Here is a 27,214-nt window from a genome sequence, read left to right as displayed (position 1 = left end):
CCAGAGACATTGGTGTGGTGTGTTATGTATGACTTGGACCTTACCAGATAAGTGTCTTTTATACTAGTCTCCAGCTGATCTAGTTTTTGACATGCACAGATGAGTGAGGCGGTCACCAAGGAAGTGGCACACTTCCTATTGAGGCCCTGATTTCTCAAACTATATAACATCATATGGGTTGTTTGTTGCTGTATTATGTTGAAAACCATTTATCTTAGAGCTCCTTTAAACAAATTCTTGTATTACTGAAACTCTGATGCCATGTAGAGATCTGTAGTTCTGCTTAATTAGGTCCTCTCTTTTGCATATGTGGATAAGAGAAACAGTGTCACACAAAAATTTATTGATGGAAGTTTTTGAGCTATGTCTCTCAGTTCTGTCGTCCTACTCAAAGTTTCCCATGTACTCACCCTTGTTACTTAAATTTTATAATTAACCATCATGCTGGTTAATGAACCAGCACCTCCATGTCTTTGTGTTGCTGAGCTGACCCTCCTCTCTCCAGTCCATGCTGGTTCACATCACGTCACTGAGGTTACGAAGGCAATCGAATAGCCCTCAGGGATGGACCGTACAGCAAAGAAGCATGGTAGGAAAACAGGCATGTCAGGACTATCCTTTTTATTCATATCGTAGGCTGTGGATGCCAAAGCCCCAATAACAATGCTGGCTGCTAAATGCTAGTTTTCCATAATGGACTTACCATAGAACTGTGCAGTTTGTAAAGAACCAGCAGCAGATCCCTATTGGATGAACGGTCATAATCAAAGGGGTAAAGCTAGTAGAAAATAGAAATGTGGTCGATATCATGAGTAATTCCTGATGTGATGCTGTGTAAGACTCTCACAGTTCTTCACAACATTTAGTTGGACTTGTTGATCACATTCCAGCAATGATCTAAAATGTTCCTTTATTTAGCTCTTGGTTAAATTAGCTAATTTAAAGACAATCAGTGTTTCTTTATTTTTCTTCATCTCACAAACAATAATTGTAGGAATGTTGAAGGCACGCAGACCAAATTGTAATGAAACTATATCTTCAATGAGCTTTTTATTAATTTGCTTAATAAATGTACCACAACTACAGCTTGTCAGGAAAGAAATGAGTGAACTGAATTAAAGGTGCACTTAGATTTTGATCTGGCATTACAGATGCTACCTTTTACAGAAGCTGTCCTGTGCTGAATGGTCATCATTTATATTGGCAACATCACATGGTGTATGTGTGTGAAATAGGGTTTCTCCATTTTAGAGCAAAGACAGTATTGGATTAGTGGATTTAACATCACTACATGTAAATCTAGGTTTCTGTGTGTATTCCCTGTAGACTAACAACATTACCTTAACAGAAATGTCCAAAAGGTTGCAAACATTTCTGGAACCTTCCTGTTCCTTAATCTGTTGAAAACCCAAATAATTAAATTTTGTTGTAACTGTAGTGGAATTTTCGTATCAAAGTGGGAGAGAAATTTACACATTTTTACTCATCAAAGAGCAAAACCGGGCTTTGTCTTTATAAGTTTTATTCAAAGGCATTCAGCGTTTGAATGACCCTGAGACTGAAGTTGGTCAGTGAAGCAGAGCCCCGATCAACATTTACACACAGTATTTAAAGAGTATGTGGGTGTTACCTCAACTTCAGAGAGTCTGTGTTTTATGGCCCTAGACCCTCTTCGGGTCAGAGGTAACAAAGGTATCTACGAGCAGACCTATCTGCTCTTCCTGAGACATCACCCTAAAGCATGGGTTTTAACTATTAAACTTCTGATAATGGTTTTACAGACCAACTCCTCTAGGGTAACAAAACAGAGGTCAGAGGGGAGAGAGGTAATGGAAGTTCAGAGCATTAAAAAGAATTTTCCACAACATAACTGTTTGCCCTCTATTTATTTACTGAGTCTCACTCTCAGTGGAAAATACTGTTTTCTCTTCTTTTAGCTTCTTACACAATTTATACTTGAGTTCCAGCTCAGTGTTCTTTCCTCAACAACAAACTAAATACTGAAGAGTGTTACTACAGTAACCCAGCCACCTACTGACAGTGCTTTTGCTGACTGGAAAAAAGATAGGACTTTTAAGTTTCTGACCTGCTTGATCACGGCCACATTGGCAGTTACTGATCATCCATTTTATTTTATTTTTTTGCTGTATCCTTAAACTGAGTATGATACATTTTTTTTACAGGAGAAATCAACCAACAAAGCACTTGTTGGAAGACTTGTAACACTGGGAGTTATACCAATATAAACACTTATTCTGAATGAATAGAAAAGGTTTGCTTAATGCCTTGATGGCAAGTCATCCATGAAAATAGAAACTGTTGGCTTAGAACTTGCATAATGTCAATGTTCTAAGACAAATCCACAACTTAAAGCTGTAGGGGTGCCAAGAAAATCCCACAGATAGAATACTTCACAGTTCACTCTACAGTTGTCAGACATTTTCAGGTATTAGTTAAATGGCATGATGTCTTTTACTGTCGAACATGTTTTATACCCATCAGAATTTGAAGCTCCGCATGGAACACATTTGTAAACTGTGAACACACCTGGAGCAAGAAGTGGTTTAAGCACACTTTGTTTGCACTGCCTCTACCAGTTTGCTTCACACATCTAGATAAGGTTGAGACTCTGGATTGTGGTGAAAAAGTGAAGGAGTGGTGTGCTGAATTTGATTGAAGGAATCTTGTTGCACCATGCTTAACCTGCCTAGCCTGTGCTAACTCCATTAGAGCCGAGCCCATGGTTAACACCACACCCTGTCTTTCGGAAGGATAGATTCCCACAGTTGAAGAGAGATACCTGCAAACCTTCAGACAAAGTAGAATTATTATAACAGGAGATGTCTTCAGAACATACTGTTTTCATAAATGTCTTCCTGATTATGTTGGATGGTGATTCTTGGTTCCGCATGGGCCAGTCCATTTTTACATGACAGTCATGGGAAAACGGGTTCTTTATAGAACAGTTTTGTACAAGAAAGTATTTTGTTAAAATGGGAAGTGCTGAAATATAATGCTGAATCAGTAGCTGCTGCAGTGATGACTACTTGTTTTTTCTACTGTATCTATATAATGTCTTGCATTGTTGGATGGAAGTGTCCAATCAGCTGAAAAACAAGTTTTAATGTTGAGGCTGAGATATTTTTCCTGATCTCAGTCAATATTCATTTGGTATTGTAAAGGTTTAGTGAAGGTGGTCCCGTCCCCCTCCCTAACATAATTCATCTGTCACTCTGCATTTTCTTTTTTTGCAACCTTGGGACTAATGCATTGTAAACGTTTTCCATGTGTTTGTTGTAAGAAAAACCTGCAATGTTTTTATTTTCTTTCATTTGGATTTATTTTCAGCTAAGACATGTAAAGATTTCAGAATTTTGCAAACATTTTACAGGTCCACTTGTGTGTTGTAGCAAAGAGAGAAGAGCTTCAGAGAGAGACAGCTGTAGCTTGCAGGGTTGTCTCATCGATTACGGGACACTTCATTTCTCTGTACTTCTAAAGGTGAAGCAGCTTAAAGCTACAGTACTCAGTAAGGTGCCATAAAACATCTGGTAGCCTATTTGTTGTGAACAAATTTTTGCCTATCACAGCAGCATCTGATTCATAACTGTTAGTTGTTTTTGTCCATTTCTTATTTAAACTGGACTGGTTTTGTGTCTGAAATGTAGGTGCATGGGTAATTTTTGATTTACAGGTCTAGATAAGAAACGAATGCATGGAGCCTTTCTGTTAACATTGCTGTTTTTCACTCTTAGATTTAAGTTCTAATATAGAATTTAAAGTTGTAAACATTGAATAAGTGAACCTTTATCCTCCTTGATTTGAATGGGTTGCAGTAGGTTTCAGAAGTTTTTCTTTCTTCTAGTATGATCATTCTTCTGTCCTTTTTTTCCCATCTTTTCAGATTCCTTTCTTTCCTCTTCGCCTGTATCTCTCATTCAGTCTCCTCAAGGCAAGTGTATGGATTCTTTAATGCTGCTCACCTTGCTCTATTCCTCGATATTGTTTTTTTTTTGCTGGCCTGTTGCTTTACTGCTCTTCATCCCTCTTTCTAGTGCCCCTCTCCTGCTCGCAAGGCTGTGTATAAAAATGCCACAAACCAGTTTGGTAAAAATAGCAACTCCCATCCTGGTCACAGCTGCTTCCTTACCTCAACTAGTCCTTACCCACCCGTCTTTCTTACAAACATGGTTTTCCATGTCTATTTCCAGCACTGCTAACTCTTAACTGTAATTGGTCAGATAAAAGTGTTTCCCCAACTTTCAGGGACTTGCAGCATTAATATTTTTTCAACGTCTCACCTCTGTTGCAACCCAATATGCAACCTTCCCAGCTAATGCCCAAAGCAGCCAGCTTGACCTTTTGACAGGTTTCATTGGTAGTTTATTTTTAGGCTTGCAAGATGTGTGTCTATGATTGGCTGTGTTCTGAGCAGCAGTAGCTCTATCAAAAAGCCTCTAAAGATATTTATTTTTATTATACTAGTTAAATAATGTTATCTTGATAACATGGGGTTTATCAAACAAATTTCTTCAGTCTCTGTCCAACTGATGACTCTCTGCATCTACTTTTGCTCACCCACCTCCAGTCTTTAGACCCTGGGCATTACACCTGGAAAACTTGGCTTCTTGTGATGCCAGAAGCCTAATCCATTGCAGTTTACCAGCTGCTAGCAAGCATTATTTAGGTCAGCATCACTGACTGCAAGTTCAGGATAATCCCAAGATTGCCACCTTATTTTAAGAAAGCAGAGAAGTTCAAGTTCACATTGTGCGCAAAAGCCTAAAAGTAGATCAGGTTTGTGTCCCGGGAGGTTGCCCCTACCTTCAAGCTGCCCTAGTATCTGAACACCCCTCCCCCACAATCAGCTGTGTCTCCAGAGGATGAGTGGCACTGGAGATATCATCCACCACCTAGTGGTTGGGGCCTTCCATTGCCTGTTGCTCCTCACTCATGTTCCATCCTTGTAGTTGCTTATGGCTCAGTAGGGTTTGTGCATGTCTTAAACCATAAAACATTCAAAATAGGTTTTCTTTGAGTAGTTTTGCTTTTTTTACAGCCTCTTTTTGACCTGTGGATTGTTGCCATACTAGAGCTGCCATGCTTTCCAAGCCAAATTAAATTAAAACCTTGTATAATATCACAGAAAGGCATCATCTTCCCTGTTGAACTGATTCTAAAAATCAAGAGGCATTTCAGGAAAACATTTGTTGCTTCACAATAAAACTGTCAACCAGTCAAATAGCCAAAACTATACAGATCCATTTAAAATCAAACAACCTAATTTGATACAAATATTTGCTCGTTCTGCCATGGATAAGGTAACGTCACACCAAGTAGATGGGACAATTTACAGTCAGTCAGCCTCAGCAGGTCCTCTCAGTGATGTAGCAACAGAGCGATTTGGCCAGGATCACTAGTAAAAATGAATATTTGTCAGACATATGTTTTAACTCAGCTTAATAATAAATCCAATCTTTCTTTGGTTCAATATTACTCGATTATTGAAACAATTGCCAACTTATTTAGTAATTGAATAGTCGTGAACTGGGGAATACAGACTCTAAAATATGCCATTTGCTGAAAGAACGACCCACTGAGAGCAGTAATTAGGCCAAAACTGAACAAAAAAATTGCATGAAATCTACATTTTGCATTTAATATAAAAAACCTTCTTTGTCTGTAAATCTGCTCTTTCCAGAACTCCTCAAGTGGCGTAGCTTTAGCTTCACGTGGTTCAAAATCAGTAAAAAAAAAAAAAAAATTTCCTATTAAGCATTTTTTGATTTTTTGCTGTCCTGATCAATAAAATAGTCAACAGATGAATCGATTAACAAAATAATCGTTGGTTGCAGCCCTAGATTATTATTATTTTTTTAAATAAAGTTTCTCATAGTCAAACGCTTGACATGATGTGCTGCATCATGGGATCAGGGTTTGTGACCTGCCCAAAAGGTCTTTCTCCCTGAAAAATAGGAAGAGTTTGTCCAATCCCCAATATATTCATTGTAAATAGTTTATATGACCTATAAGTATGGGCCAGTCAATGTCTGTTCTGTCTGTGGTTACCTTACCTTTATTAGAAAAATGTCATATGAGCTTCAGAATGGTGGAATTTAACAAGCCAAGGAGACTTATGACATATCGGTCTGCCTCATCTGCTGACCTGACACCTTGAAAGCATAGGAATATACCATCTGTGATGCTGTCGCTCAGCTGATACAAAATCCAAAGTTAGTAGTTGTTAGCAGACCTGGATCGGAGTGATGAGCCACTGGGTCGATGCAGCAGGCGGACTCAAACCCAATTTATACCCAACGTGATTTTGTTCTCTGATGAAACTGTCTGCCAACACAGTTGTACCCTGCTGATATGAAAATTTTCTTTTTATTGTGAAAGTCAGCTACAACAGACTGTCTACATCTGACTAGCTTGTTAACCTCCACTTCTCCAAGGATTTATTTCACTTCTTAAAATATGACATCTTTATACTAGTGGTAAAGGAAACGTTGACAAAAAACTTCACAGAATCTCACTTCAAAAATCCAAGCAGCTAAATATTTTATCATACAGTTCCAAATGTGTAAACGTCTTTCAAAAAGAGGCCTGTGAAAGTGCTCAATGACCAGAGTTTTCTCTGGCTGTAGAGGGCAACGAGTAGCAAAGGGCTCCTCTTCTCTCAGCTGTTGGTTGTAAGCCAGTCATGAAATATTGGCTGATTTCAATCTCTCACCAATTGATTGGTGTATCGCTAATGGAGATGCAACAGCAAAATTGTGATTGTTTTTTTTTTCTACAGGTAGAAACAGGCTTTTCTTACCTCTAAACATTAAATGATGAACTAGTGAGTCATTTTTTAATATGCCCAGTTTGCTCAACCTCGTTTCTAAAGCAACTACTGACATATTATTCTTGGTCAAATAACTGTAGTCCTGTGAATGTATTGTCACAGCGCTAACTATTTGGGGATTTGTTTACAAGTACAGGAGCCAAAAGACTACAGCACTGTTGGTCAGATGGAAAGACCGTGCTTGTGGCCTAGTTTAAACAAGGCATTGTATTGTGTAGCAGAGGAGGTGGCGGTCCAATTCAAGACAAAGTGAAACAGTCAGTTGGGCTCCAGTAAAAAAGTCCATGTCTGCAGATTCAAGGGCAGTTCATGTTGGTGCTCTACAAGTAGTCTGGTAACTAGATATTAAAAAAGAAAATAGGAAACCACATGAAAAAGTTACCTTAACAACAGAAGTGGTAATACCAATAAAACATGATGAAAAGACCCAGTGAAATCTGTGAAAACCATTTAAAAGCTCTTGCTGTATTTGAGTCAAGTAAAGAGTTCAATCTTGAGCGAATATTTCAATATTTCTACCTGTGTATAAGGACAGGTGAACTGGTCCATACATTTGGAGCAGCCTCTGCCAAAGCTTCATCCTCTCTGCTTCAGTCAGTGTTTTAGTAAACCAAACTATCATTGTCTAACTGCGTGGTCTTACCTGAGTGTGGATGTTAAGACCAGTTTACTATAATGAGACAAGTCCATTTAAAACTTTTAAAGTAAGCAGTAAAATCTTAAAATCAGCCAGAAGACTGACAGAAGGCTTCTGGAATGATCTGCTGCAGTGGAGAGAGGACTGATCCAGACTGGTTACAAGATTGCCTGTTTCAATTTATTCATAAAGTAGCATCTACTTAAGTTTGATCAAACATTTTTAGAAGCTTCTCTCCTTTCTCTTGTAACAGTTGGATTAGATCTTCAGTATTTCGGGGCATTCTGTTGTCAGACTATCCTCTCGGATACAAATCGGGGAGCTGCCAAGAGGCTGTAGATATACATAGATGTTTGTTGCTAGCCTTTGGCAGCTTTTAGCTTTGGTTCTGTTCTATATTTTTACAAAATAGTGCCTCTGTCCAGTAAATACATGTGGTCATGGCAATTAGACCTGCTTATTTTTATTTCTAAAATGGACGTGCTAATCTGGTGCCAAACATGATCACCTAAACTATGGTCTGCTCTTGTGTTTATAACCAGTGCAGCTCCCCCTTTTCACTGCTTCGTCAGAAAAACGCCATGTGGAAAGAAAAATGAAAACCTAAAGATGATGTATCTGAAAGCTAAAGTGCTGTCAGTTTAACAAATCAGTCACTGATGTTCTGTATATCACATCTGACTTAGGTTGAAGTTGGTAAAAGCAGACTTTTAATTAAGTTTCCTTAAACTACTTGTTACTTTTTGGCACTGTGTGATCAACTGAACAGGACTGAATTGTTTTACAATTGCATGAAACTTGACAGGAATTTGAATTGGACTATATTGGAATGATCTGTATGGAAACAAATTGGATGTATTAGATATTCTGGGAGATTTAAAATGATCAGGGTTTAGGATATAAATTTGACCTTTTAAGTGCCTGGCAATTAGTTTTGTTTTAAATAAGCACCAGATAAATAACCTGAGTTCTCTTTTAAACACCTCCAAAATAATACATTTATATTTGTCACATCCACTGACTTTAAATTGAGGGTAAAGGCATTTATAAATTGGGCCTAAAGTTCGAAGTTAAAACATGAATGAGATTTGGGACAACAAATCAACTCATTAACACGAACGTGATTGTAGGGATTTCTCTGAAGTGGCTGACTGGATAAATTTCATTGGTTGTCTGTTAGATTCTCGTGATGTTGTCTTATGCAGCTGAATGAGTTGCGCTGTGTACATTCAGAAGACGTTTGGCACTAGGGTAGCCATAAAGAAATCTACACAAGTTTTTCTGGACGTCTATGACACTACATGAGTAGGTACAGATTCATTATTTGCAAATGGATTAAACAACCTCACACATTCTGATGCACACAGTCAAATAACAGTTAATGAGATGGTCCATGTCAGTGTTTGTGCGTCTCCTGTTTGGCAACGAACTTTTTACAGACATTCTGTTTTTATTAAATGACTACGAAACGGAAGCGAACCAACGCAGTCAAAAAGAAACTGTTTATCCTGCAACTACATAGTGTATTTAGTATATACACTTTCTACACAATATTGCATAGTCATTATAGTCTCACTGTTCATAAGTTAGATTTTGTTTTCCTTCTGCCACTGATTTATTTAGATAACCCCAGATGCCAGGCCCAGTTCTCCATGATGCTTAGTTTAGATTCTACGTAGTTAAGAGAAGCATGCAAAATCAAGAAACCCATCACTATGAATGTTTTTACATTTTCATGATGCAATGCATGAATGCTTGGGCTGCTACCTTAAGGCATAGCCAAATAGTAATAGAAGTGCATGAAAGCGTAGTCATAGTGACTTTCTCCAATCTCCCCACTTTTGTCCTCTTTACCACCGCCTGTTCATAATGATGCAGACAAGAAAGGGGTCCTGGGTTCTGACAAGTCCACCGAAGGTGTAGCTACATCCCTGCGCTTTTCATCCCAACCAGGCTCATTCCCACCCAGTAATTACAGCAGTGACACATCTCCAGCAGATGAACAGGATTCTCCAATAAAGGTGTCTCCTGTTTCAGAACGAATTAAGGCACTAGAAGCTCTTGCAGCTAAAAAAACGGAAGCTGAATTTAGAGGCAATGGAACTTTCACTCACTTCAGGGACCGACACAATGAGAAATCTGCAGTTGAGGCACCCAAATCCATAACCGGGGGGCCCAAATCTCCCACAGAAGGCTCCAAAACTGCACACGAGGGCCCCAGATCTGCAGCCGAGGGTCCCAAATCTCCCACAGAAGGCTCCAAAACTGCACACGAGGGCCCCAGATCTGCAGCCGAGGGGCCCCAATCTCTTACTGAAGGCTCCAAATCTGCAGCCGAGTCACCCAGGTCTCAAGCTGAGGGTCCCAAATCTCCAGCTGAAGTACCCAGATTTCCTGCTGAAAAAACTATACAGACTCTTCAGAAAAAAGAAAATTCTGCTGATATGGAGTCACCAGAATCCCCATTTGAAATCCTTGGAGACTTGAAGCAAGTCAGTGAATTTGAAGAGACGGAGCAGTGGATGAAGGCACATCTACCTCCAGTGCCAGATTTTGATGCTGCTGGTTTGTTTAACAGCACTAAGTCAGTCTCAGCGAACGAGACTGACACAGATATACCTGCTGCCTTTGCTGGTGTTCCTGATGCTTTCATGGATCCTATTGAAGGCCCAAAACAAAAAGATGAGCTTGTTGGTGAACAGAAAAAAACAGGGGTTGAAGAGTTTGATATTAGCTTTTTGCCAACAGCTTACATGTGGGATCATCAAGAAAAATCAAATGTAGAGGAGCCATCTAATCATGATATGGCGATAACAGCTTCACCTGCACCTCCTGCAGAGTTTGGTTCCACATTTCCTCCATCATCCCCTCCAATTTGCACTGCTGCTTCTCAGGTCTCTGATGAGAAGAAAGCCATTTGGACTCAAGAACTGGAGCAGCCAGAGGCAAATGAAGGAGATAGTTCAGGCGAGTCAGATGATACTGTCATTGAAGATCACATTGCTGAACCTGGGTCTGCGTCATCTCAATCTTTGGATCAAAATTTAAATGACACTTCAACCCCTCCCTGCACTGCTTCTGAACTTTCCACCAATGAGAAAGAGGTCGTTCCACCAAGGTTTGAGAGAAAGCTAATGCAGGTTCCAACCATAAATGTAATCGAGACTGATGAGCCCAATTACAGTGAAGAGGAGATGGAACCTGAAGCAGAGGAAGATGATGACTATGAGGTTGTAAAAGGCCCAGACACGGGGCCTCCAAACACCTCAGAATCATGCCCAGATAATGGTGAAAATAAAGTCCCCAGAGCACGGCCATTGGAAACTGAATTTATGGAAGGCTACTCTCCTCCATCTTCACCTGTGGACTCTGACTCTGAATACTCCCCAAAACACAAGATCCTTAACTGTCCTCCTGAAACGGTTAATAAGACATCTGCCTTAAAATCTGAGGTCTTTCCCTATCAGACCGGCTCAGTGGACTTACAACCTGACAAATCACAGACCATATCAAATGAGAGTAGCAACGAATATTCCCCTTTTGTTATCAAAAACGAAGAAGTGGATTTTCCAGAGAATGACGATGATTGGTCCGATGAAGCCCAGGAAATTCTGTTTAAACCCTCCACAACTGTTCTGTTATCTCAAGAGTCGGCTGCTATCAATCAGCCTGCGGTCAATGAAAAGAGCAGCACCGCAGCAGAGGAGGCTTACACTAAACCTGCTCCTCCTCCTCCTATGTCCAGCTTCATGCAGGATGATATTTATGACAGACAGTCGTTTGATTATGACTTCGACCTCAGCTCTTCCCTGGCTCACACTGATGTTAAAAAGTTAAACAATGCTAAGGAACGTTTTCTGTCTGATCCCGCTCAAAATGACGATGCCGAAGACAAATTGGATGTGGACAGCGCCATTTCACTGAATGGTGATGACATGGCCAAATCTGATAGTCAGCCATCTTCAGAAGATTATCCTGAAAATCCATATTCCTGTTTCCAAAGTGAGATGATAACCAGCTTTACTGAAAAAGAGGTCACTAAGAAGACCATTGCCAACACTGATGCAGATAATGTGGAAAATGGCAACGTGCTCCCATCTCGGATACCAGTTTCACACATTCAACAGGACCCCAAAACAGGTCACAATGCAGACGAGACAAAAAGCAGCCCGGACAGAACCGACAGTGGCCCCCCAGCTTCCGAACCTATGGATAGTTTTGTGGAGTTCATGAGAGAGTGTCTGAAATCAAAGCAAGACGAAGAAGCTGACAGTGTGCATCAGGGGCTTCCATATGATGAGCCCCGCAAGACTGTTTCTCCTCTCTCCCAGGCTTCTTCAAGAATGGTGATGGATTTTGAAGAAGAACATCTTACACTCAATGCTCTCAAAGATCTGGGCATCAGCCAAGAAGAAGAGGAGTCAGTAAATTCTCAGTCTAAGGTCTCAGGGCAGAATCAACCAAAGTCAGATTTTACCCCTACACTGCCATCATCCTTCTCCTCAGACACCAAAGCTTCTTGTTCCCAAAGCAACCCTGTGTCTGACAGTACATATTCCAGTGAGGTGGAAGCCATAGACGAATGGGTAGCTGAAGCGTACCATCTTGCAGAGCATGTCTTGACAGCAATACTAACCCACCTATCAGGTAACATTCCTTCCCTCTGGGCAGTAGGCCTGCTAACCCCACACACTCCCCTCAGCGGGACCCTCAAACATGACTTTTCTGCTGAGTTTAGCATGTGTATGCACACACCAACACTAACACACACACACACTCGCATATAGAATCAGAATGCTCACTTGGGACTCATAAAGATACGTGTAATAATCCTGCTGACTGTTTACCAATGGAGAAAAGTTGGAGATGTACAGAACTACCTTGTTCTGTTTCCCTAAAATAAAGCCTACAAGTATAATCCCACCAGAATGAAATACAGGAGCACAACTTAGTTGGACTTGATACACCTAAAATTTAAAAAGTTTTTTTTTTTGTCAGTTAATGTGTCAGTAAAGTTTAAATTTATCATTAAAAATAAATAGCTGAAACGGATACATTTATGCCCTCCCTTTTCCAAAATCATTTATCATAATTTTGGGTATTTATTTATAATTGTTAGCTTTAACATGTATTTTGCTGTATAACTGTGGCTGTTCCTGGACAGTTTTGACTCAAATGGTTACCCTCGAATTAAAATACTGTTTCATATGAAACGTTTGTGGTTGAGTCAAGGAAAGAGATTTTCTGCTGTAAATGTTTAAATAAATGGTAAATGCTGTAAGCATGTCATCATGTCAAAGTATAAATGATAAAGTAAAATAACATCTACCTGAGATAAAAAAAAAAAACTTTTTATTAAAGGTGCTTAATTGCAGCCATATTTCATGAACATCTGAGTACATGAAATGAATTTACTCCTAATGCTAAAATCAGTGTCTGTTAGAGAAGGAGTTAAGTAGTATTGTACATAGACTTAGACAAATGCTTATTGAGCATTTCCTCTTCTATTCATTATTAAACCCAATATCCAGAAAAAGGATTGTAATTAGGAAGGCTGATGTGACTGACTGCATAGCTTGTTGGGGAACACAGTCAAACCTTAGTTCATGGCCACTAAGGCTGCATGTGTGATCTTTAGCTCGTGACCCTTCCCTGCCCTCTGTCCTTTCCAGCTTGCCAGTGGTACTCCACCAGAGAGTGAGTTGGGGATAAATATGGTGGCCCAGCTTCTGTTGTTCAGAACCCTACAAGTCGCACAGTACAGTCGATTCCCAGGTCAGGTTTCTGGCCACAACACACTTGGTCAGTGATGACGCACGCTGCAGAAAATCAAAGTTAGGAGCACAGCTTGCAGCCACCTTGGTGCAAAGTTATTTTGGTGCCATCATTTTATACTTGGGTTTCAACAAGATGCCATCTAAGGGGATAATTTGTTGCCAGCTGTTTTAGTCAGATCTTGTCTGCTGCTTGTCTCTATTCAGGATAAGAGCAGTTTGAGATAAGTCTGTTTCCATGGTTACTCAGATCAGCCCCCTTTTTCCACCATGTATAACTGTTTTAAACGTGATATCCATTCCCTCCACATACACACACCAGCTGGTATGCAGACAGTGATTCTGATATATTCAGTGGATGACAGGTGGAACCCAGGAGCTGACCCAGCATGCAGCTGTGGGCTGGGCCCCCTGCAATCGGAGATCAGGAGATAAATGGAAGCTTAAAGGAAATGCTAGTTGTAGCTGAGTTTCATTCTTTGGTATTGGTCTTCTTCATTTAGAAGGCGGTTCTGTAGAGGAACAAACATGTTTTGTTTGGGCGTTACTGGTGCTTTTTGTTTTTGTCTGTTTCGCTCGTATTGTTCAACGATGTGTTTTTTGATCATCCTTAAAGCAAATAAATCTATCAACCAATAACTGTTCAGTTTGCACTCGCCTAATTGCTCATAATTTAATCACACAGTGTAATGGAGCAAGCTGCAAAGCTGGAAGAGTCACAGGAATTATTAGGAAAAATAGGCTTTCTTTATTTTAGCCCAAAAATGTATATTGAAGGAAAAACAGGCTGACTTCATAAGGGTCATTTTACCCATTTCCCTTTGTACTTAACTAGTCTTGGTCTTTTGTACTGACCATGTGCCAGTTTCAGGAGGATGTTTTGGGTTAGTTGTCAACAGGAACTCAAATTAATTTTCTAATTCTTCCTAATTGGCCCAAATGGGGATCAGAACCAAATAAATAGAAATGGGGTCTAATACAATGTTTCATGAGATGCTATACAGTTAAATTATATGGGAGATTTGAGCATTTTTCCTGCAAATGTTTTAACTTTTAAGAGCATTGATAGCGGTTTAATTTAGCGCTGGAAGTAAAACCATTTCGCTTTAAAATTCAATTAGACATGGGGTCATCGTTATTATGAAGCATTTTACGAGATGGAGAAGAGATTGCATGCAGTAATGAACTTGAATGGCATTTTTTCTGGTTGTACTCAAACAGATTTGCACTTTTTAACAGTCCTGTGGAAGGGATTTGTCCCTTGGTATATTGCTGGTTGAGAAAGCATTATTATTATTATTATTATTAATCCATAAAGTCCAGCAGTTATAAAGGGAAGTTATTAATAAATAAATCTCAGTAATTTATTATTAATGTTTTTATTCGTATTAGTATTGAAACATATACTATCTTAACTCTCGTTGAAGTGCATGGGCAGGAAATTGTTTGTTTCCAGATTTATAATAAAATTATTAGGCCCAAAAAAGGTTCCTTTTATGAAATAGGAGCATAAATAAGCAGCAAGGTGATGTGATCCGGAGCTGCTCCTATGAGGTCAAATAAAAAAACTGACCTCATGCAAAGCTGTTCATTTAACTCACCAAGTGACTAAACAAACCTAACATAACTGACATAAGAAATAATACATTAGGATGTAAAAAAAAAAAAAAGGGGATCAGACCATCTGGAAGCAATAGAAGAATGCATGAGGGTTTTACAGTTCATAACGTTTTGAGACCATCACACCTAATAATATGCACAGTTTACAGATTCAGTGTGGATGTGTGGGCAAAGTCCCAGATTTGAGCTGAATTGATCAAGGAAAATTGGTGGATTACAGTTACTGGCTGATTGATTGATTGGAACATCCTACCAAATCTCCAGCTCCCCAAGATGGAATCTCTTCCACAACTCCATGAAAATAGTTTGCTACAAGCTGCTTTGAAAGGACTATATATATCTTAAAAGATGCTGCAAATACAAACCTAAAGTCACAACTGGCATTGGGGCTGCTAATATCTACATCATGTGTGTGTTTGCCTTTGGCTCCTATCTTCTGAGGTCTGCAGCTATGTTTATGTGAGTTTCTATATTTAAGAGGAGAACTCTGTGAAAGTAGGCCGCTGTGAGGGTGGGAGAGAAAGACGAATAGGGATCGTTGAACTCTGGCTGCTTTCCTGTGGGTACAGAGAGCAAAGCATGCTGGGAGGGGACCCATACCCCTACAGTACAAGCTGAGTAAAACCTTTGTAGTGTTTTAATGTGTGATGTTTAAGATGTGATCCACGCAGGATAAAGTCTGAACTGCTGCAGTCACATTCTAGGATAATCATCAGCTGTGGGTGAATTTGGTTTCTGATCAGCTCTTCATAGGAACTCAACAGATCACATTATTAAGGTGATTATTAGCAGCTTCACGTTTCTCCTCTGTTTAAGCTAAGATTTGCTGCTGCATCTTGTTTTGTTTTTAGCATTTAGGCTAAATGAGGTGATATAAAGGGTCCTATAGAGGCTTGTTTATTTCATTTGAGCTGAAAAACTATCCATTAACTGCTGTTATGGTTTACCCACTGCTCTCTTCAGACACTGATGGAATAGGTTATGGTGCATTCACATGTCAGTATGTATTGGGTTTTCTCCATCCTCTTAGGTCCTGTAATAAAAGGAACCTGGACTCTTTTTTTTTTTTTTTTTCTGGTGCTTCATTAGTTTTTGAAGTTGGTTTCTTCATACTTGGTTGTTAACATCCCAATGTAATCCTGAACAGCTTGGGAATCAACACTCTGTATTGAGACGCACTCTGTGCCATGGTTCCACGTGCTGTGAGTAAAATGGTTGACTGACAGGAGTTGAGGTTGCTGCAGCACTGAGGCTGCATAGAGCCCCAGGGACATCGGGCCTCATGGTTTCTCCATCACCTCCCGCATACGGCTGTTTAAAACCTCATTTTCCCCTCACTCAGGAAAGGAGTGGCCCTTTCCAGGCTTACATAAGCACCTTGTACTGGGGCTATTGCAATTACATTTAGGACTCCTCGCCAAGTGTGCATACAATCACAATTCAGACATCCACAGCAGTGTTCATCTTCATAGGTATTATGGGCTGCAGATGACTATTTTGGAACATACTCATGTTTTACTTTTCCAATGCTAAAGAAGCCATTTTTTTTCTTCCTCCTGATGTCAATATTATCATTCAGACTTAACTTACCTGTGTCCAGTCTTTCCACAGGTACAGAACTGTTAGAATATAATACAATAAAAATAAACTTTATTGTCCAGCTGAACCAGCAGCAAAGTTACAGGGAAATTGTTCTAGTTCTTTTTCTGATTGGGTTTACATAACAAAATATTCCTCCTATTGAGAATTTGACTTGAACGAGACCAAAATATTAGGGATGTGCACATCAGAAATAGTTTTTGTACCAGTCAGTCATTTAGAATCAGAAGTTCTCTGATAAATCATTACGTCCCATCAGTATGACATGTTCCATAGTAGTACTGAGAGCGTGGCCCTCTGAACGCACCGATGACCTTCATGATGCTGCAGTATCCTGGATTTCTGACAGCGAAGTATTTATCCCCCAGCCGGAGGTTCTCCAGGACACCTTCAGTATTCTACTCTGACATGCGACTCAACACACACAGCCAGTGTCTTCAGTAAACTTGCTTCTGTTGGCAATGTTTCTAAACCAAAGCTTGGCTAACACTAGCATCATTGCTTTCTGTTTGATATGGCTCGTTGATAATTCGGCTTGTAACATTTCCGAGTGGATCCTGGTAATTCTGTGAAGAACAGAACTTACAGAATTCCTTCAGTTGAATGCAGCTGTACTGCGATTGGTTACCTGCTAGCCAGAGCAGGTCACATGACAGACGGACGGAAAGGTCAAGCAGCTAATACAGCTTCTGAACAGCATCATCGGTGCTGAAAAAGACAGGAGTTAGAGAGAGGTCAGATTAACAGAATCCTGTGCGAGGTCTTGTTTCCATACATGAACATAAAAACAGGCTGAGTTTCAAACCTTGGTCACGTGAAATGCAGCCAGATTACCCACTGGGTTTACACATCATTACACAGTTACATCAAGAGCGTTTATCAAGATCCCATCTGATCTTTGGAGCACTACTATAACATTTAGTTGAAGGCCAGTAGGTCACACCTTGAAGAGTTTAACCCCCCACCTCTTACTTTCCTACAGTTAACAGCCTGATCCACTGGAGGGACCCCAAGAAGTCAGGTGTGGTGTTTGGCCTGTCCCTGCTTCTGCTGCTGTCTCTGGCAGCCTTCAGCGTCATCAGCGTGGTCTCCTACCTGCTGCTCGCCCTACTGTGTGTCACCATCACCTTCCGCATCTACAAGTCTGTCATCCAGGCCGTGCAGAAGTCTAACGAGGGACACCCATTCAAGTAAGACCAAACCCTGTCGTCGTTTCTTGAGGAGGATCTCTTTTTGGGATTTTGGCCATAAAATAAAACCAAAGGAGGCTAAATTAAGATAACTGTACATGACGGTACTCTGCACTGGGCATACCTTGATATTGTAGTAGAGCATGTTCATTAAACCACTGAGCTGGGTGCTCCAAAGCAGCAGCAAGATGAATCTTATATTTTCTGTTAGCTAATATTCTCTGACAATAATTGGTAGATAAATGTCATCAAAATATCCCTTATTCATTGTGTAGTTATTGGTAAAGGCTGATTGAGCTGAAGATGTGTAAACCACTTTCACCACAGGCTGGTTATTTCTGCTTGGACACTCAGCCTCATTTTGTGGTCTCATTTTCTTTCCTCCTCCCAATGTTTCCGCAGAGTGCTGATAGAGAAGGATGTCAGCATCCCTCCAGAGACATTCCGCAAGCACGTGGACACCAGTCTGACCCACATCAACCGAGCCCTCAAGCAGATGAGCCGCCTGTTTTTGGTTGAGGACCTTGTGGACTCTCTAAAGGTGAGGAGCAGCAGATCTAACTGTCCACTGTCGTCTTGGGTTCTCTCTGTTTTATTTGCATTATATAGAAATCCATTTCCATTCTGGCTCATCAAGGCCAGTTTCCTAGGGGCAGTCTTTTTATAGTTACTCAACAAGAGTAGAGTTCATTTTACTGGAATAAGTTCTGCATCAAAAAAGAAGCCTTCAGGGATAAGATGGCAGATACGATGCCTGATAACAGTTTAACCTGCAGTCAGAAAACAGGTTATTTATGTCACATGACGCTAATGAATGTAGGCGAACATGGCTGCTTGTATTAATGATTAAAAGATGCACACAGAGACACTGCAGGGCTTTGATGTTTCCTGTTTTATAATGCGGGGGTTGGTTGGGTAACACTTACCCAAATGACCACATTAGCACCCATGAGTAGTTTTAAGCACCAGAAGCACCCTAACCCTATGTTAAGAAGAAAGGTGGCTGTTGGAGAGTCAAGTGGAGCGCCATGCATCAGCCACTGTTGTTACGAGATGAAGACCACCACCTAGTGGTGGTGGTCTTGCACTGTGGGCAGGTGTGTCCAGTCAGTACAGCAACAGGGTTGCTAATGTGTTCTTTATGGCCAGGGGCCTTCCTTGGTTATGGCGTTTTGTGATGGCGGGGCCCCCTATGTAAGAGGCTGCTCCTTTGTTCTCTTTTTTTACAAAGCGTAGTATAGCAGGTGCTCAGCCAAAAGGTGAAACTGATTATTCACTGGTTTATCCACATTCCTGGCCTCACCTCAGGTGATGAGTAGACTGTCAGTTTGTAGACCAGTATCAATCATTTGGGAGGGGCACCGTCACTTTCTGATGATTCATTTCAGGTATCTGGCACCTCCAGGCTAACGTGGTTTGGGTATGACTCTGACAGAAGAAAGCTTTTTCTCTGACTTGCTTGCCAGTTCCCCTTTCTTTCCTCAGATTTGCTCTTGTTTTATGTGAAATATCAACATTGTTCCACTATGATTATTTAACATCCTGTTTCTGGTTATTTTTTTTTATCATATCTTCTTTTTAAAAATATGACCAGAACTCCTTTTAATGCCAGGCACAAATGCATAGCTTTATTTATTCACATAACACATTCATAAAGAAACCATACACTAACATTTGTTGTACTCATACTTGCAAATAGTCCCAGTCCTTGTCCAAACACGTCAGGAGATCAGTCCAGTCGTCCCTCCCTGACAGGTACAGCAGCGCTGAGACAGTGATCCGCTGTATGACCGTAGGTGTGTTCGGGTGTGGAACCAGTGCTTTAAGTAGAGCTGAAATCCACGGCAAAAAGTGTCTGTAATGACTTTGCAAACCCCTGGAATGCATGTGAATGCAGCAGGTAACACCCATGAGATGGATGCTGGTGTGGGAGAAAAGGAACTTCTCTAGGTGTAACGTCTGACTTCATCTGACCATGTGTTTCCTTAATGGTAGAGTTCTGATTCGCCCTGTGGGCTCCCTTTTGTACTTCTAACAGCTGGCTGTGGTCATGTGGCTGCTGACCTATGTTGGAGCGGTTTTTAATGGAATCACCATCCTGATCCTGGGTAAGCACCGATCAATGATTAGGAACTAGTTTAAATCTACTGCTTGCTCTGGTTTATATTCATTAAGGCCTTGCATTAACTTTCTACCCCATTATTATAGACATAAATGAATAATTTTAAAGCTGCACATGTGAGGCTGTGATGAGAAGAATAAACGCTGTTTAACACCAAGCAGATTCCTCATTCTGAACCATCTCTCTGTTCCCCAGCGGATATCTTGCTGTTTGCTGTACCTCCGATCTATGAGAAGAATAAGGTAAGCATGTATATACAGCCCCCACCCTAAGAAGTACTACAGTCATGTCAGCTGAGCACACACACACACACTAGCGGTGAGTTCACTGGATGACTCCCAGCATTCATCAGACACTGAAGGCTTTCTGTGCCCTCTTGTTGTGGACCCTGTCCAGCTGCTGAGAACATGATGTCATTCCAGTGTCAGAAAGCATGGCCATCAGCATCGCTGCCATGAACATTGTATGTGAATACGTCTCTGATATCCATCACGGATAATAAGTTATGCCCTGTCGATGTGCTGTTACTGGCTTTTATTGGTCAATTTGGCCAAGAAAACAGCTATTGTCAGTCTATTATGGGTTAGGGTTTGAACTGGTGAACTATAGGGCTTAGCATCTTAGTTTGTTCTTAACATTCCAAGCAAATAAACCTGACAGCATAAACACATGTTTAAAGGGTTAGTTGGGATTATTTGTAGTGAGGTTCAACGAAGTTAGCTGTAGTAGAAAGTTGTTATATCCGCCTGAGTTTGTAGGAAAAATCAATAAATTCTCAGAGGCATGAAAGCAAACAAGATGGTCAGACATGCACTCAAATCAATCTGCCCAATCAGCTGACTTTGAGTCCACCGGAGAGATCTTCAAACAACTAGCAGACCTGGACAGCCCAGGAACACACCATGAATGCTGTGGCATTTCTGACATTTTGATGCAATATTCAAAAGGGCTCTTGCACCGACATTCTTAATTAAGCTGGAGCAGACTGATGGGACGCAGCTGACATGGCAGCAGGCTCAACCAGTGGAGCTCCACATAGGAGCATGGACTTTGTCCAGCTGAACAGAACACCAAGCAAAATAACGGTCTGTTGTGAAATTATAGTCTTTTCAAATGTTACAACAAAGCATCATATTACAGTGATATGAACATTTTCAGTTTGAGTTGCTATAAACTCCGGAAGTCAGCTAAAAAACTCTGCAGATGTCTGAATAACTGTTGGTATCTGTAGCTCACAGAAATACTACATCTTTCTACTCCAGGTAAGAAAGAAATGACTTCAGTTCATTTTTATTATGAAGCATCAATTTCCAAAACAATATCATCTCAAAGCACTTTTAAGTCAATTCAGTCCAATCATACAGACAGATTCCAGGTCCATTACTTACATGACAATTAATCCCAGCTATCAAAGATTGCATCCAGTCAGTGACTTGCAGCATTCACTCCTCCTGGATGAGCATGTAGAGACAGTGGACAGTCACTGGCGTTGACTTTGCAGCAATCCCTCATACTGAGCATGCATGTAGCGACAGTGGAGAGGAAAAACTCCCTTTTAACAGGAAGAAACCTCCAGCAGAACCAGAACCAGGCCCAGTGTGAGCGGCCATCTGTCACGACCGAGTGGCAGCATATATAAAGTAAAGAGAATTGGCCCAATCACTGAACCCTGTGGTACTCCACAAGTAACCCTAAAGTGTGAGGAAGATTTATCATTAACGTGAAGATCCCTTCGGCACATTGTGATCAAATGCAGCATTAAGATCTGACAGAACCATAAGAATATCATTAGTGACTTTCAGCAGAGCGGTTTCAGTGCTATGATGAGCTCTGAAACCTGACTGAAACTCTTCAAACAGATCATTGCTGTATAAATGCTCACACACTTGATTAACTATTTTCTCCAGAATTTTAGATGGAACAAGAATGGAAGATAGAGGTCTGTAATTGACAGAACCTCAAAAAAATTCCAAATAAACTCTTAATGTTTTCCATGCTTCTGCTGTCCTGTGGACTCTTCCATCTAGGAGTATCTGCTATGTTTTACTGTTGTTTTAAAAAAACTCAATAATAGAATTGTAAGTTGTTTTCCCCTGCAGACCCAGATTGATCAGTACATCAACCTTGTGCATACTCAAGTCAACAATACATTTGCAAAGTAAGTAAAGGGATACGGTTTTGACATATTCATTTATTATTGAGCAAACGTATGTCCATGCTGTTGATTATACTTCACACATATATCAGGAAACTATGAAGACCCATTCAGGACAACCAACTGTGCTGAGCATCAGTGGAGGCCTAGCTTTGCTCTGGTTCTTTAGACATCACTGTGGAATTTCTACTGTTCCCAGTTCCTCACAGCAAGAAAGATTCAGTCACTGCATGTGGACCGGGAACTGTTAAGGATAAACCCTTGTGGCCTTATGTGCTACGGTTCAGCTAGCCTAACATGTATATCTCGTGTAATATGTTGATGATAAATGATCTGGAGTAATGCTGGAAAGGTTTTTGATTTAATTCTTGTTCTGCATCTCTTTCACAGATTGCAAGAGAAACTTCCTGGATCAATGAAGCGCAGCAAAACTGAATGATCCCACATGAGAAACCTCCATGTCACCACCATCCTCATCTCCATCACTCTGAGAAAACCAACCCTTTATAATCTCACCCAGCTCCAGTTACCTCTCCCACCTCTCCTCCGCCCTACTTCATCACCTCCATCCCCCTGACACAGAACCGTGCTAGATAGAAAATCTCAGAGCTACTCAATGTTCAATGTAAAACTACTGCGCAGCTTAACTTGCAAACATAAAAAAGAGCCGTGCCTGCAGAGCCATGAGGCACCGTGCTTATGTGGAGGTCATGTGACACTGCAGCATTTCCCAGCTGCAGAAGGAAGGCAGGCTCAAGTGAACTAGACTGAATCTATGACCTGGTTTCATCATGTACAGAGAGGACAGGGTGGACGACGGCTGGCTGCTGAAAGCAAATGTCTGTACAGAAACCACATGGTTCCCTGCAGGTACAGTGATGGGAAGGTACAGCTGTTACACGCAGCCAACCTTTGTCTTACTGTGGCCAATCTCATCATGCCCTTTACTTAACATTACATTCTGTGGGAAGATATTTCAGGAGCTGTGATTGGCTGTGCTTCTTCTGATTGGTCTGTTCAGTTAGATTTTTTTAACTACAGGCAGTTTTTCAACCTTCCGCAATGCACTGATTTTCTTTTTCTTCGAACCCTGAGCCAGCTGTGATGATTTGGTCTAGTTCACTGTGTTGAGATGCATTTTTCAGAAAACGTCTGTTCTTGTAAATAAACCTGAAAAACGACAGGCTCTCTGCTCCGTGGAACACATTGGCATAGCTTTTTATATTGAAGAAAGCCCCTTCAATCACAGCAGTCTTGACTGTTTCTGCACCTGTTCAGTCCACTAAGTGTTGAGTTCTTGTTTTCACTTGTATATTTTGATTCTAATTATTACTGCTTAGAACTGCTATCTGTACAAATTTTAGGATGGCTGCTTAGACTCCCTTCTAGCTCGATAACAGCTTTGTAATAGTTCTGTTATGTTTTCTTGAGCTTCTTAATTTTAACCAATAGTTCTTTAAGTCCTCCTTTATAGAAATAGCCCGATAGGTTAAGTGGCAGACTGATGTGTTTAGAGGAGTCCTAAATCTTTAATCCCTACATGGTTTCTCAGACTGCTGTTGTGTTGAGTGTAAAATGTGAGTGGTTTGGATTGTTTTGGCAAAATAAAAGAATCTTGAGTATATAAAAGCTGTTCAGTTTAATTTGAAGCGAGGTGAAGTGACAACAGGCCAAAGTTGGCTGTGATCTGGAAAATTATGGCTAAAATTAAAATTGATTGTAAAAGTGAAAATTTTTGTTTGTGCTGTGATCATTTCTGTCACTTTTCCTTTAGGATTTTAAATCATACTTTTGAAAAGCTGTGATTCTAATTTTGAAACATTTTACTCTGTGTAAAAATGTTCCTCGGTGGCCCAGGAAGAAGTAAGAGGAGTTCAGGTTTGTTACAAATAGAAGGTGCCATTTTAAATAAAGTGTAGCTGGAGATGATAGAAACCAGATTTGGAGTGGTTATTGTAGAATTCTTACTATGATTTGGGGTTTTTTTTTGACTGCCATGAAGTGCATGTCATAGTATAAGCTGAAACAGAGTTTCAACCCTTACCTTTATAGCCTGTAATACGTTGTTGATCCTGACTTTTGTAAAATAAGATTACTACTTGTGATTGTTTCTGTAGTGTTTTTGAACCTGATTAAAAACCATAGTGACGTGTTGGCCCTGCAGTTGTTGACATTATTTTAAGGGACAGAAGTGTGAATAGTAAGTCATCACCACCTATGTTACTGTTACCTTTCAATCCCACTCCAGAGTCTGTCTGCACGTGTCCCCCTGCATTCTGAATGGGCATCGACGTGACGACGTGCAGTGATCTATCAGACGTGCCCTGAATGTCCCTCCTATGCATGACCTCTGTATGTCACATCACTATGATTCACCAACACAGGTCTGAGTCGACTTTATGCTGTTCACCGTTGGTGGTGAACCCAGAATATGCAGCTGCTGTGTGTTTGTCACTTCAGCTACGGAGGAAGAACGCTGAAGGTGTGATCAGAGATAAGTTACACACTATTAAAGAAAAAACTCATGTAATTTCTGGAAAATATTTACTACATGTTTATAATTTAGATTTAAGAAAGGAAGTCAACTGAGTAATTCTAACTTCTGGCTGTGCAAATGTTTTGAGTTGAATTCTACTGGACAGATTAAAAATGACACCATGGTCAACAAAAATAAGATCAGAAATTGTTCAGTTTCTTTTGATAGTCCCTATAAATATCAAAATTAGGTTCTTTTAATTTACATTCAGCATTTTCAAAGGAAACCTCAACCTATTTCATAAACTTTAGGAATCAGCAGAGGAGTTAAAGTGAAAAGTGGGGTGAGGGGAAAATTGCAAGAAGTCATTTTTAGAAGAACTGAAGAAATCTTTCTGCTTGCTTGATGACAACAAAGGTCATGTTTGCATTTAGACTGAGCTGACCCATAATTATTCACCTGGTTTGAGTGTTGTGCTGTTAAAGCCACTTAGTGTTCCAGGTGCACTGCATCACCGAGATGAACATTGGTGAATCAAAGTGAGCGGAGTTGGGGTGTGGCCAACACAAAAACACCACAAAGTGAGCATAGTTCCCTAGCGTGTAGAATATAATGCAGAGGAGATTCAATATGATTTCCTGTAGCATGTTTTTTTTTTTTTTCCTCCTTTACTGTTGGTGGGTTTATCTGTGATGGGAGAGTGACGGGATTGTGTCTAAATTCTGTTTCCTCACTCTGTTTGCTTTGAGCTCTTAATTGGTATTTGGACATTGTGAACTAACAGCTCAGTTTTGTAGCAGCTATAACTTTGGTTCCAGTTTATGAAGCTTTTGGACAGATGTTGCAGGAAAAAAAGAAAACTGCAAAATGTTTGTGGTCTCTGTACTGATGTCAAAGTAAGATGATTAATAAAAACAACTCAAAGGTCTGCGACTGTTTGTGGATCTGTTCACCTCCTATAGATTTCACACCAAGAGGATTCAAAATATCTTCTCCCAACATGATTGCAGTGTGGATGTGAAGGTAGAACATTAATCATGAGAAAGTGCAGATATCTAAAAAGAGTTGTGACTACAGAAAGCTGCTGTTTGAGTATATATATATATATATATATATATATATATATATATACAGTACAGACCAAAGGTTTGGACACACCTTCTCATTCCAAGAGTTTTCTTTATTTTCATGACTATGAATATTGTAGCATCTTGCCGTTGCAAGATGCTGTGGTAGCCATGCTGGTTCAGTATGCCTTCAATTTTTAATAAATCCCCAACAGTGTCACCAGCAAAGCACCCCCACACCATCACACCTCCTCCTCCATGCTTCACGGTGGGAACCAGGCATTTAGAGTCCATCCGTTCACCTCTTCTGCGCCGCACAAAGACATGGTGGTTGGAACCAAAGATCTCAAACTTGGACTCATCAGACCAAAGCACAGATTTCCACTGGTCTAATGTCCATTCCTTGTGTTCTTTAGCCCAAACAAGTCTCTTCTGATTGTTGCCTGTTCTCAGCAGTGGTTTCCTAGCAGCTATTTTACCATGAAGGCCTGATTCACACAGTCTCCTCTTAACAGTTGTTCTAGAGATGTGTCTGCTGCTAGAACTCTGTGTGGCATTGACCTGTTCTCTAATCTGAGCTGCTGTTAACCTGCGATTTCTGAGGCTGGTGACTCGGATGAACTTATCGTCCGCAGCAGAGGTGACTCTTGGTCTTCCTTTCCTGGGGCGGTCCACATGTGAGCCAGTTTCTTTGTAGCGCTTGATGGTTTTGGCGACTGCACTTGGGGACACTTTCAAAGTTTTCCCAATTGTTCGGACTGACTGACCTTCATTTCTTAAAGTAATGATGGCCACTTATTTTTCTTTACTTAGCTGCTTTTTTCTTGCCATAATACAAATTCTAACTGTCTATTCAGTAGGACTATCAGCTGTGTACTGTATCCACCTCCTGCACAACACAACTGATGGTCCCAACCCCATTTATAAGGCTTGAAATCCCACTTATTGAACCTGACAGTGCACACCTGTGAAGTGAAAACCATTTCAGGTGACTACCTCTTGAAGCTCATCAACAGAATGCCAAGAGTGTGCGGAGCAGTAATCAAAGCAAAAGGTGGCTACTTTGAAGAACCTAGAATATAAGACATATTTTCAGTTGTTGTTTCACACTTTTTTGTTCAGTATATAATTCCACGTGTTAATTCATAGTTTTGATGCCTTCAATGTGAAGCTACAATATTCATAGTCATGAAAATAAAGAAAGCTCTTTGAATGAGGTGTGTCCAAACCTTTGGTCTGTACTGTGTGTGTGTGTGTATATATATATATATATATATATATATATATATATATATATATATATATATATATATATATATATATATATATATATATAGGATTGTGTTGGAATGAATTGAATTCCATGTACCGGTACCTGCATTTAAACTGGATTTCTGTGTTGTACCTACCTTGAGATAAGATTGATTTTAAATCCGAAATATGTGAATAAACTGCATTGAATTGAATAGAAACACTATGATGCTATAAACCAGGTGCTAGAACATGTCTCTGTAGAATGGTGGGCATGCTGGTTAGATGGGCATATATTAATCAGCAGCAGCGTCCGTGTCTCATACTGTTTATTCCGGGCAGTTCCTTTCATTGTTTTTTGTTTAATGTAAAGTTCTGTTTCACACAGCATCCTCCAAACAGTTGATCGTGAAATGTGTTTTGCTACATGGACCCTGCATTCTACAGAGCTGTTTGATCCATTCTGCTGCTGA

General features: G+C 40.3%; 1 protein-coding gene across 3 annotated transcripts in view; it reads left to right on the top strand.

The window, feature by feature from the left end:
- Positions 1-25,351, top strand: part of rtn3 (reticulon 3) — a 31,026-nt gene extending 5,675 nt beyond the window's left edge. Inside the window, exons 2-9 of one of the 3 annotated variants that reach the window (XM_047385546.1) lie at positions 3,905-3,952; positions 9,366-12,134; positions 17,463-17,670; positions 18,073-18,211; positions 19,709-19,778; positions 19,988-20,034; positions 21,892-21,950; positions 22,338-25,351. In XM_047385546.1, coding sequence (XP_047241502.1) covers positions 3,905-3,952; positions 9,366-12,134; positions 17,463-17,670; positions 18,073-18,211; positions 19,709-19,778; positions 19,988-20,034; positions 21,892-21,950; positions 22,338-22,386 — 3,389 coding nt within the window. In that variant the 3' untranslated portion in view covers positions 22,387-25,351. The remainder of the gene's footprint in view (positions 1-3,904; positions 3,953-9,365; positions 12,135-17,462; positions 17,671-18,072; positions 18,212-19,708; positions 19,779-19,987; positions 20,035-21,891; positions 21,951-22,337) is intronic. The other 2 variants (XM_047385547.1, XM_047385548.1) reach the window with 2 other exon arrangements.
- The last annotated feature ends 1,863 nt before the right edge of the window (positions 25,352-27,214 follow it).

This window comes from Girardinichthys multiradiatus, chromosome 14, assembly GCF_021462225.1.
Source record: "Girardinichthys multiradiatus isolate DD_20200921_A chromosome 14, DD_fGirMul_XY1, whole genome shotgun sequence".
Lineage (NCBI taxonomy): Eukaryota > Metazoa > Chordata > Actinopteri > Cyprinodontiformes > Goodeidae > Girardinichthys > Girardinichthys multiradiatus.
This window is presented reverse-complemented; position numbering and strand designations above follow the sequence as displayed.